Below are 12,951 nucleotides of genomic sequence, written 5' to 3' on the forward strand. Positions count from 1 at the left end.
CGTCGTGGCGCAGATAAATTGTTGAGATACTCGCGAAAAGAACAAGTGTGTGACAAAATTATCCGAGAACGCATCTAGCAAAGGAAAGGAAAAAAAAGTTATTTATAAAAATAGAAAAATTCCTTTTTTTTAATTACACAATAAAAAAACGGGCTTTGAACGTTAATGATTGATGGTGTTAGTGCTTCTTCGTGCAGCTTCCTTTCGGGTATTTTGTAATAGTATTCGCACAAACAACAAGTGAACAACGAGCGAACGACGAACCCGTGATGCAATGATGCAAAGAAATGATAATACGAATACTATTTTTCTCGTTTAAAGTCCTGTCCTACCAAATTGAGAAATGCTCGCTGCGTGTCTTTGAGTTCTAACTTTGTGTTTGTGTGTGGAGCAATTATATTCTCGTAGGATTCGTGTGCATCTACTTTTATCACAGCTGCCTACCTGAGATATGATAAAAGCACAAAGATGATGATGAAAAAGAAGAAAAATATTTGTGCACGTAACACGTAAGTATATAGAAAAGAATAGAACAAGTGCGTTCTCGCCGTATCATAGAAGAGACACAAACATGCGAATGGAGTACAAAAAGTGTACTACAACGAGATAATTGATTATCGACTGATAAAGAACATGTATAAATAATAAAGGCCATCGGGATGGGGCGTTTAGTTAACATTTAGAAATTGAAATAGAAACAAACGAAACTTCGGAGGATTCAGACACGAAACGCAAGAATAAATTCTTGTGGTAGTGAAATAAAAATATTAAACAAAATTATATTAAAAATGAAGAGAATAAAATTAGCTCTGATATTTAAGACAATTTTCATAATATTTGGCACGATTGACGCCAAATCAGTGGAAAATAATTTCAATTATTTGAGGCAAGATCAAGGGCAGGAACAAAATTTTGAATTATGTGAACCGCCTCCATGTAATACAGAAGATCAGAGAAATAAGTTGTGGCCGACTCCGGATAAAACGCAATTTTATCAATGTGTGCCTGATCCGTCGTGCGGATATAAAGCTTTGGAAAGACCTTGCGCTCCGGGAACAGTTTTTGGATATTATGAACAAGTGTGCATATGGTAATTTAATAATTTATATTTAAAAAAAAGTGAAGTGAAAATTTAAAAAAATAGTTAAAGAAAAAAAAATAAATTGAATTAAAAAGTGAACTTACCAATGATGAATTTTTTTTTAAAAATTGCCTTTTTATCTTGAAGTGTCTGAAAATAAAAAAAAATAAATTAAATAAATGAATAAATATTTTTAAATTAAAATTAAATTAAATTAAAATTAATTAATTAAATTAAATGAATTTTTAAAATTAAACTTCAAGAATTTTTTATAAATGAAATATTTTTAGTTATTGACAAAATAATTTCTAGGAATTTTTATATTGAAAGCACCTCAAAAATTATAGTAAAATTAGTTTTTTTAATTCTTAATATTTTATGTAGAGAAAATCATTTTTTTTTCTACAAGGTTTTATTTTAATATTTTTTTCTTAAAGGGAACGTGATTGGGTAGACCCATGTGGTGGAAATTCCACGACACAAGCTCCGCCATCGACAACAAGCAAACCCTCAAGCACAACTACTCGTCGTTCTACAACGAGACGTTCGACAACAAAAAGCTCAACGACGACAACTTCTACCCAACAACCGACCACGACAAGTTCTTCAACAACAACTACTGAAGAAGCTCCCGAACCAACAGAATTATGTTCCGCTCCCAATTGTACAATTAACGAACGTCATCAATTATGGCCCGTGAGAGATGCTCCCGAAAGTTTCTATCGCTGCGAACCAGATCGCGAAGTAGACTGCAAATGGAATGTCGTTGAAGATAATTGCCCACAAGGAAAATATTTCGATTACAATAAACAAGAATGCGTTGATCCTGAAGATTGGAATGATGTTTGTAACGAAGAAGAACCATCTTCAACTACAGCAAGCACGACGACAACATCAAGTACAACTGCTTCCACAACAACAACGACGACAGAAGAAACAACCGAGGATCCAGATGATGATTTATGTGAAGAACCAAAATGTACCGATGATCAAACACATAGATTATGGCCAAGTTATGAGGGTCCTGATAAATATTGGCAATGTATTCCGCAAGAAGGAGGGGTTTGGGAAGCTGAACTGAGAACTTGTGATCAAGGAACAACATTTTCTTATGAGAACCAAACGTGTAGTACTGGACCGTTCGAAGATGTTTGCGGCGGATTGACTCCACCTACAGAAGCACAAGAACAAAGTCAAGAACAGGAAGAGAAAGAAGAAGAGGATCTGCATCCTCAGCAATGCCCGATTCCAGATTGTTCTCAGGAAGAAGAACAACGCAAGTTGCATCCATCATTCGATCCTCGCTTCTACTATATCTGTACAGAGTCCCAAAATGGAAATTACAAACCGGTGATAATGCCATGTCCCAAGGGTTTGTACTTCAAAGCCAGAAATCAATCGTGTGTTGAACCATGTGATGTAAGTAAACTTTGTTTTTACTAAAAAATTTTTCTTGAACGATTATTTCTTTAGTGGGAATATTCCTGTGGATCATACACAAACGTTACAACCACAACTCTACCTCCTGTAACAACTGAATCTGTTACAGAAGTCAATGAAGAAGAAGAAACTACAACGTCAACAACTACAGAGAAAACCACCGAAGCTCCTGTTGAAACGACAACTCAACCTGAGGAAACAACAACGACAACAACCGAAGCTCCAACAACGACAACCACGGAGCAACAAACGACAACTACTGAACAACAAACGACAACTACTGAACAACAAACGACAACTACTGAACAACAAACGACAACTACTGAACAACAGACAACAACTACTGAACAGCAAACAACTGAAGCTCCCACGACAACTACCACCGAAGAAATGACGACGGAATCAACGACAACCACAACGGAGCCTACAACAACTACAGATCAATCAACTACTGAACAATCAACGGAACCCACAACCACGGAAATGCCAACTGGATGTGAAGAACCAAAATGTAAAGCGAACGACACCATGCTCTATCCACATGAAGATCCAACCAAATACTATCAATGTGCTCCTGCGAACGGATGTGAATGGAAACCTGTCGTAAAAGAATGTCCAAGACCATTATACTTTGGATTTAAACAACAAAATTGCGTATGGTAAGATTTTTCTTCAGATCTGTGAAATCATTTACCTTTAAAATCTTTGAAACAGGTGTAACGAATACGAAAATGTTTGTAATTCAACGTTCACAACAACAATGAGCCCATCAACTACCGATGCTGTAACAGAAGTCACAGATACGGAAACTGAACCTACCACAAGGACTTCAACTACAACGACTACAGCACGTCCCACAACGCGATCAACAACCAGACGCTCTACGACAAGAAGATCAACCACAAGACAAACAACTACAACGACTCAAAAACCAGAGTCAACTACTGCAGCATTAGAAAACCCAACAAGCTGTGGACCTCCGATGTGTAAAGCGAACGAAACAACCCTTTATCCACATGAAGATCCAACAAAATTCTATCAATGTGCACCAGCGTCAAATACGGAATGGAAACCTGTCGTAAAGCAATGTCCTCAGCCATTGTACTTCGGTTTTAAACAACAAGTTTGTGTTTGGTAAGTATTTGAAGATTGAAGAAGATTTAAAATAACTTTTCAATTGTACGTTTTCACAGGTGTGAAGACTTTGAAAATGTCTGCAACTCAACGACTTCCAGCACAACTGAAAGTGCTTCACAAGTCACCGAAGAAGAAGAAAAGGAAGAAGAGCCATCGTCGACAACTTCAACAACGACGACTCAAAGATCAACCACTAGACGATCAACGACGCGTCGTACCACTCCAAAAACGACACGTCAAACAACGAGTTCAACAACTACAGAAAGATCAACTTCAGGACCGTCTTCAGGAAATTGTGGTCCCCCAACATGCTCAGCAAACGACACGACATTGTATCCACACGAAGATCCCACCAAGTTCTATCAATGTGCACCAGCATCAAACACGGAATGGAAGCCTGTCGTGCAGCAATGTCCTCAACCATTGTACTTTGGATTTAAACAGCAGGTTTGCGTATGGTGAGTTGTTTCATCTTCATTCATTTTTCAATTTGTTTTACAAAAAAAAAATTTTCAGGTGTGACGACTATGAAAATGTTTGTAACTCCACATCCAGTGGTGAAGGAAGTTCTCAACAATCAACAACTCTTTCTCCTCAAACTACACGACGTACAACAACACGTCGTACAACACGCCGAACTACGACATCTCGAACAACTCGTCAACCAACAACAACAACAACTGCTCGCACAACAACTGAAGCTTATTATCCCGAAGAATCTGGACAAGAATCTTCATCAGATTTCTGCGTAACCCCATCTTGCAAAACTGACCTGCAAAAGAACAAACTCTGGGCCCATCCTGATCGCAATTTGTACTACCAATGTGCTCCAATGTCAAATGGCATGTGGGAACCCGTTGAACGTCCCTGCAATCCCGGAACCGTTTTCCACTACAAGTTGCAAGTTTGCGTATGGGAATCTGACTGGGAAGATCCATGTGCCGGAAATGCCGCACGAAAAGCGATACCGCCTCCTGTCAAACCGAAAAAAGGCTATTTCTACCCCAAGAAGTACCATCAATGGAATTATTGAAGAACGTGAAGCGGAAAATCACTTAATGCATTTAAAAAAATACTATAAAACTTAGAAGCAATAAATTTATTTTTTTAAGTTATATCATAGGAAGAGACGATATTTCATTTTGATAATCGGAAGTACGCTTCAAAAAAAAAACGGTAAGAAACCGCAATCATCCTACACGACAAATCAACTGCCCAAAATTCGCCGCCTATTATGATAAATTGCCGTCATCGATCAAACTAAACATCACCTTCTTAACAGTATAGTGCGTTCACCACATCGAAATCATTCATCCAGAAAATGTCATCAATAACAATTAATTAACCAATAAATCAATGGTGATAAGATGTTGCTACCAACACAATGTAATTATAAGACAATGACAACAATTAGTTCGAAACACGACGCAAGACATGTTCAACAAGTCCAAGTTTAAGGTTTTTTTCTTGCTGTAATCAAAACACATAAAGTACAAGTTCAGAGAATTATATTACCGCAGTTTACACTTGCACTTTGTTTGTCTGAACATATGTGGTTGTTTTGATCATATTCGGAAAACTGGTTATTTATTTTATTCGCTTTATTTTTATAACAAAATCGTTCAATAAAATATTTTGCATGGAATTGAACGAGTAACGAACAGATTCAATTGAAAGAAAGTAAAATTATTGTCGAAATCTGACCCGTTTTAATTTCACCACGAGAAGCAGCACGAGTTTCAGAGGTTAATGAAACATGAAAAAAGGCACGCGTGAATGCAAAAAAGTTAAAATTTATGACAATGAACTTTAAAATATTTGCTAGTTTGTTCAGTGGTGTAGTAAAAAGAAATCCGAAGCATTTTGTGGGAGCAAAGAAATTGATTTTTAAACATTTGAAGGTAGAAACAAAATTAAAAAATGTTAATTTTTGATTGGACCTTATAATATAATCTTATATGGACCTCATAATTTTTATTTTTATGAAATTATTAAACATTAAATCCCAATTTTTGTTCTCGAAAATACTAAAAATTGAATTAAGACATGATAAATTCAAATATCAAATTCTCATATACTCAAAGAACAAAAATGCTTAAAAGCCTTAGAAATTTTATGAACACATTTTAATTTTCACTCCTTCAACCTGAACTCCATCACTGCTCATCCACAGACGAAAACTTATGCAGAAAAAAACAGAACGCCTATAAATTATCAACAACTAAAAATAAATCAAAAGAACCGGTTCAACGTCCGAACAAATATTTGTCTTGGATGTATTTTTATTGCTCTTAAAGATGTGACAATGCAAGAGCACTGACAGCCAACAAGCAACAAGCGTTCTGAGTCATTAAACTTTACGTTATGACGCAAAGCTATATCCAAGCCACTTGGTGACATAATCAGAAATCCATCATGAAAAGTGAAAGAAATTCGCCTTCAGTTACAATATTTAGATAATAAATAATTATATGCGGCAAGTGCGTTTGATTACTTCAAAATTCACATATACAAAGATTTGACGGAGATTTTGATTGAAAAGGAAATTGTCAAGGAAATTATTTACAGCCAATTATCTTGTGACAGTCCAGCTGCGTTTTGCCAATTTTTGCATATTCAATATTTAACGAGTGGAGTTGAATAAGACGAAAGAAGCAAGTAAGTGAGTGGGATCATTATTTACCATTTTAAAATTAAAGTTGATCACTTTATTTGTTTTAAATTGGAGTTGATTTCAAAAGAAAGCAAATTTTGTGTGGTCAATGTATTTATTTTCTTTTAGCTTCAGTTAATGAGTTAATGAGCGGCATACTGTGCAAAGGTGAAAAAAGTGCCGATTTTGAATAATTGATCTCATTATTGCTCTATTGTTCAATTCAAACCGTAATTATTTAGACAACTTTCTTTCCTTTTGTTGATGAGGATTGATTTGAGGAGATGAAAGCGGTAAGTATTGATTTCATGTGGGATAAAAATTTAAATTACAACCAGGAAATGAAAAAAAAATTATTACATTTTTTGGTTGACTTTAGGATTTTATAATTTAACTGGTGAAATTATTTTCTTGTAGATTAAGAAAAAAAAATCAATCTAACAAATATAAGTTGCAAACACTAGCAGATTTATAGGTTTAATAAGGCTTCTGCTGATCATAATAGGTCCTCGGACCGATGTGATGCATCCTCAAACCTAACCTAAGGCTTCAGCCTAAGACCCCGAGCATTCTGTAGAACACAATTTTTTAAAATAGGCCTCAAAATTGTTGAAAGAGGCCCAATAACCTTAGGCTTGATTGTCAATAAATCCGCTACTGATGCAAATACGTAGATAATAATGTTAATAATTCATAATCTCAGCTCCTGAACTCTTATACGACGAAATCTTGAACAGGAAACTCTCATTTCGCTTTCAATTGACAATTCCGGCCAGACATTCGGTAAAAGTAGTCATCTCGTCTGGTTGCAACACTCAATTACTACCTATCCAGATCAACTCTTACTCCTGTATGGCATTTCGCGCGTGTATCCATTGCCTGCTCTTTACTTTAATCTTCTTATAAATGAAGCTTTAAAAAATAAAATCGTTCCGTGTACGAAAAAAATACCTCAACAAGAAGATCGATATCGTGTCGTGTCTAGAAAGACTTTCACTTTTTTTCGAAAAAACATACACGACATACACAGAAGTCACATCATCATCATCACCATAAACACAGGAAAGTATTCGAAATTACATGCGGCGTTTTATGCAAAACCAGTTTTGTTTTTTTTTTCGATATATCGTCGCGCCGATTATCAATTCGAACAAAAAAGCAGCAAAAAAGTATCGTGACAAATTTTTAGTGGTCTAATATCTTAAATCACACCAAAATTGATGTAATAATCCTCCGTCCGTCATAAATCATCGCTCGATACGTGCAAGACTTCAACACCAGTGATGAAAAAAAAAAGATGAACAGAAGGAGACGCAGAGAAAAAAAACAACAAAAACTAGATTTGTTTCTCGATTTGTTTTGACTTGCAGTTGTGACACGAATATACAATATTGAGTCACGCCATAAAGTTTGCAGTCGTGTCAAATACCGATCGACGATTATTATCATAATAAGTAATCAACGGACGTTGAACTCGGCGTTTCTCACTCTCGATCGGCGTGCACTCTACTTTACTTAATTTATGTGGCCATATGAGCTGCACGACGATACGTGAAACGTATAATGTGAGAAAAAAATATTTTTGATTTTGGGTGAAAAATTGACACAAAAGTATTTTAATTTGCAATACAAACCGAAACAAAAAATCTTCAGCAGGTTCGTCGCCTTTTTAATCGAAGTCAATGTCCTAAGTAAGTTCATCTCTTTTTTGTTCATTTACGAGTCATAACGATAATTGATATTAATTTCGTTCGTTCACAGCAGGGAACTTGCAACAATATCTTCGTTAACCATAAAAAAATTTAAAAAAAATATAAACAAACAATAAAAATCAATAATTTTCGAGTAAAATCCAGGACGATCGAAAATTATGTGATAATATAATTATTAAAAAAAAACGAGTTTTGTCTACGATACACAACGAGAAGAAAACAAAATAAAAGCAGACAAATTTTTTGTCGCATAAATCATCGTATTATCGAACATTACCAACTGGATTGTATGGTGTGGTAATGGCAAGAAGATATGCAAGTAATACGTAATAAAAGGAATTAAAGAAAATGTTTTAAATGACGACAATAATAATAATCGTAAAAAAAGACCGCAGGAAAGTTACTGAGACTACATGTGTGCGATGCGTAAGGTATGCGTTAATAATTGTCTCGGTTTTATGGTATTTATTTCAAGAACTACGACTATTATTGTTGCAGTTAGCAGGAAAACAGATATAAATAAAAGTTTTTTTTTATCTAAAATGGCAAGAAGCACAGAGATGGATTAAAGAGATAATATTTAATGTGGCGCGATGGAGGGATATGGTGACCATATGGATAGAATTAGGTAAGATTTGAACTTTTTTTAAACAATTCCTGCTCTTTTACTTTTGTAAGTGAAGCAAGAAAATATCTATAAAATACCGAAAACAGCCTAAACTTAATTATTAAACATATTCCTGCTCAATTTTAAAACTTTTGTAACTGAAATACACAAAAAAATATCTGAAAAAAATACCGAAAACAGACCTATTGCGAGACACCATAAAATTTTTAAAAATTCGAAAAATTGATGAAAACCTAAGTTTTTTCTTGAATTTTTGATTTTTTATGACGTCAATGTAGGATGGGTTAACCAGTTATCGTGCGTCACCAGTTATCGTGTTTTTTAGACTTTGAAATAAAATTTTTCAATTTTTCATAATGATTTTTGATGAAAATTTAATTGGAAGATGCACTTTAGACTTTTTTCTATAATGTACAACAAAAATATTTGACATTTTGTTGCAAAAAATGTTCAACCGAAAATTTTTAAGTTCAAAAAAAATTTTTTTTCATTACGATTTTTTCAAGTTTTTGTATTTGTATTGTTAGTTTAAGGTCTAATTTGCACATTTGTGACATAAAACTACCAGATTTGTTAGTTTTTAGCTTCGAAATTGAAGAATTTGAAATGCACGATAACTGGTAAAAATGAGCGTTTTCAGGGGTATGATACCAACACGATCAAAAACGAGCACTATGACTTGAAAAAGATTACAGAATTGACACATATTGTACAGTTCAAAGGGCAAATATAAAAATTTGAGAAAAAATAGTAATTTTAAACAATCTAAGCAAATTTTTTAGATTTTATGACAAACTCGCACCGCAAAAATTCTGAACTAAAGAGTCCTATTGTACTTCATACTGTCAAATCGTAAGCTTTCTCAGTAAACGCTGAGGAATGGGTCTTAACTGGTGAAAAGTGACTTTTTTCGAAAAAACTCAAATTGTTCCAAAAATTTCCTCTAAGTTGTAAATTTTTTTTTTTTCCTGTCATCCCAAGCAGGCGCAATTTTATCAAAATTCACTCAGCTCTCCCAGAAGGTCCTCAAAAGGGTTTCTAAAAAAGATCTCAGTAAATCGCAGAAGGTCCCAAAGGGTTTCTAAAAGTTACGAGACACCGTGCGAGACATGGATTTTTTATAGTGTTTGAGCACGATTGGAGTTAGAAAAGTTTTTCATGATTTGGAGTCTCGAACCGACGACCTTACGCTCATCAGTCAGATACGCTAACCACTGTACTAAACTGACTCTTTAAAAACTTCAATATGTACAACGAAAAAATTTTTAAATAATTTTAATTGTTAAGATTTACTACGAGAAAAAAACAATTCCTTGGGATAAAGAATTCTGGTCACCCTTCGAACTCAAAACACTACCAACGCCATTTCTCGTTCTTTCTTAGCTGAAAACGATGATTTGCTTTTATGTTACGATACGAGCCAAATAAATGGATAAAAACTAATGTCATACATTACACCTATAAAAATAAGAATAGCGACTATTGCGATAGTCATCTTAGCATTTCTTTCTATTCCATGTTCTATACGAGCTCTATAAATTGATACGACGACTCAATCTAAACTCCCATAACTTTTTATGTACTGGAAATTATGAATATTTCTTCGACGACTTCATTCATTTCTCCCACGAGCTATTTCGTAATAGTAATAACAGAACAAAGAAGTCTTGGAAAAAAAACAGTTCAATGTTAATTTACGTCTTAATTTGCATTCATTTGGCACTCATTGTTTTATTTTTGTTTTTAATACTTTCATGACCTAGAGCGTCAAAGTTTATTTTTTATTCTCTCTCTAATGACTTGATTCTAACCTGAGATATGTTCACGTCACACCATCGTGAAATAAATATGTAAATGTGTTGCAATTATTCGCTGTAATCGCGTCTAAAGGTGTTGTGCGATATTATTATGTGAATCATTATTAAAAGTATTTAAAAAAAATAATTATCGTTCCATTTTAATTTTTTAAGTTTTCCAAATTGAACTTAATAACGCGCTTCAATTAACATTTGAGCAATTAGTATTGCAAGCATATACCGTTCTTCGACTCATTTTGTATTCAAACACTGTTGGAGTGAGTTATGAAATTAGTTTTGTGTAATAATTAAAGTTTGCCAAGAAGAATGCCAAAGGTGATTGTTGAGCAAAAAGTTTAACGAATCAATTATTTCTCGCATGTTTTGATAATAAATTAATAATAACAATAATCATATTGGGATATCTTAATACTTAATAATATATTATTATTATTTGTAACAATTCACGTCAAATTATTCATCAAAGGACACTTTGGCCATTGTCTCCCTGCCCTGTTTATGATAAATTGATTGAATAATTGAAATTAATTGTTCAGCCATGTTAATCTCCGTTCGCCATGCGATGCACATTTGTTTATTATTGACGCACGCTAAACAATGCATTTATCATATCTCTCATGAGTGCCCATTTGCCGGCGATGCGGTACTCCTCCTGTGTAAAGTTAATAAATATTTTGCCGAGGTAAACAAATTAAATTGCAATGTTTGATGTTATTATTGAAAAGCGTGATTTGGTTCGGGAGACACACATACTAAATTTAGCATATTTAGCCAAATCGGGTCAATTACATTGGCAAAACATAATTATTAGTAACATAACATTGATGAAATTATAATGAAGTAATCGAGCGGGAATTTAATGGATTTTTTAAAGAGGATGTCGTTTATCAAGGTTCGTCGTTAATAAATTGTGGAAAATCCGGAAATTACAAAGGAAATGCATTCAAAATGTGGTTGAGTATTATTATGATTTATGGCATTCAAGGGTAGCTTAGAAGCGAAAACTGTTAAAAATTTGTGTTTCGCATGCAAAAATTCCGCAAGAAATTTTTAAAGAGAGAATCACCTCTAAATATTTTTTAAAAAAATATTAATAAATCAAAACCAAAGTAAATAGTATTTGCAAATGGAGTTTTTAAAACATTTTTTTTAAATTCCCATTAACAAATGCATTTTTTTATTTATTTATTTATTTTCGCTGAAAAGCTTTTTAAATATTTTTTTCTTAATTTTGACAAAAAATTAATTTAATGCATTTAAAAGCCTTAATTTATAATTTATTAAAAAAATTATTTTTTGTTTTTTTTTTTTAATAATAGTTTAAATCAAAAGATTGATTTATTCAAACAAATCAAGTTATGAAAAAAAAAATAATTATTAGGAAATATTGATGAAATTTGAATGAAATATTAATGAAATTTCTCGAACAACCTGGAAAAGGAAATTTTGGGTTACTTTAACCCTAATTTGAGGTCTAACACCTTTCGAGGTCGCAATGCTTATGAAATGCCATTTTCTTTCCCTTTTGTTGATATTTATAAAAAAAAGCTTTTAACATAAAATTTAACGTCACGATCAAACATCTTTATTAGCAGATAAAAAACAACAAATATTTAGTTAACTGTGTTTTTTTTTTGTTTAATATTTAACTAAACTTAATTTTTGTTATAAATCTCTTTGAATATTATTGACCTTCTTTGCAGCGGAATTAGCTTGATGGTACAAGATAAACAAAAATTTTTTGTGTATTTTTTTCGGTACATTCATATCGCTACCGCAGCATGTCCAAATATTTGTAAACAGTAATTAAATCATCGCATAAAGATCAAACAATGCGATATTTAAATTATTTACTGACACGTTGTCGTCCATTCGTTCGTGTGTGAGCTATTTTACATTTTTTCCATTTGTTAACATTTTTGTCGCAAATCTCTGAAATTTGAAACCAGTGAGATTCCCTAAATAGATAGGAAAATATTTTTTTATAGCTTATTGTGGAATAACTCCATTATGTAATGACATCGACGACGACGACCCGAAACAATGTCATTGAAGTGAGACGAATCGTCGCATGAGAGACAAAGTGTCGACGATGTAAGATGTTTCCTTGTTCTGGTTGTCTCTCGTCTATTGTTCGTTTTTTTTTTCGTTGGAATTCTAATAAGGCTTGTGTTTGATGTTATGAATATAAAATGAAAAATTTAATCAAATTAGCGTCGTTTTTTGTTGTGTCGACACACGTTCGGTTCCCATCACAAGAAATAGAAGGAATTACTAGACGATTTTTTGTGCTCCATGAAAAAAAATATTATTATACGTTATTTTTATTATTATTTATAGTAATCTTGTATTGTTATGTATGAAGCTAGAGTCGCATTGCAGATTGAAAATGTTGAGGATTACGAAGAGATAGATGAAGAAATAGATGAAAAATATGTAAAAAACTGCAATTTGAGCAAAAAAGGACAAAAATCGATAATTTC

At 33.3% G+C, this 12,951-nt stretch overlaps 1 protein-coding gene across 1 annotated transcript; it reads left to right on the forward strand.

Annotated features, from left to right (window-relative positions):
• The first annotated feature begins 788 nt into the window (after positions 1-788).
• On the forward strand, positions 789-4,691 carry LOC134837429 (mucin-5AC-like). Its single transcript, XM_063852804.1, has 6 exons — positions 789-1,090; positions 1,519-2,500; positions 2,555-3,180; positions 3,236-3,655; positions 3,715-4,116; positions 4,175-4,691. Exons 1-6 carry the CDS (start codon positions 789-791, stop codon positions 4,689-4,691), a joined length of 3,249 nt encoding a protein of 1,082 aa, XP_063708874.1.
• Positions 4,692-12,951: the final 8,260 nt, after the last annotated feature.

This window comes from Culicoides brevitarsis, chromosome 1 (assembly GCF_036172545.1).
Source record: "Culicoides brevitarsis isolate CSIRO-B50_1 chromosome 1, AGI_CSIRO_Cbre_v1, whole genome shotgun sequence".
Taxonomy (NCBI): domain Eukaryota; kingdom Metazoa; phylum Arthropoda; class Insecta; order Diptera; family Ceratopogonidae; genus Culicoides; species Culicoides brevitarsis.

Bases quoted from the DNA above. Each gene is read 5' to 3' on its own strand.
- LOC134837429 (XM_063852804.1), top strand. From the start codon at position 789: ATGAAGAGAATAAAATTAGCTCTGATATTTAAGACAATTTTCATAATA. The intron at 1,091-1,518 runs GTAATTTAATAA...TTTTTCTTAAAG, and splicing joins TATGAACAAGTGTGCATATG to GGAACGTGATTGGGTAGACC. The intron at 3,181-3,235 runs GTAAGATTTTTC...TCTTTGAAACAG, and splicing joins AAACAACAAAATTGCGTATG to GTGTAACGAATACGAAAATG.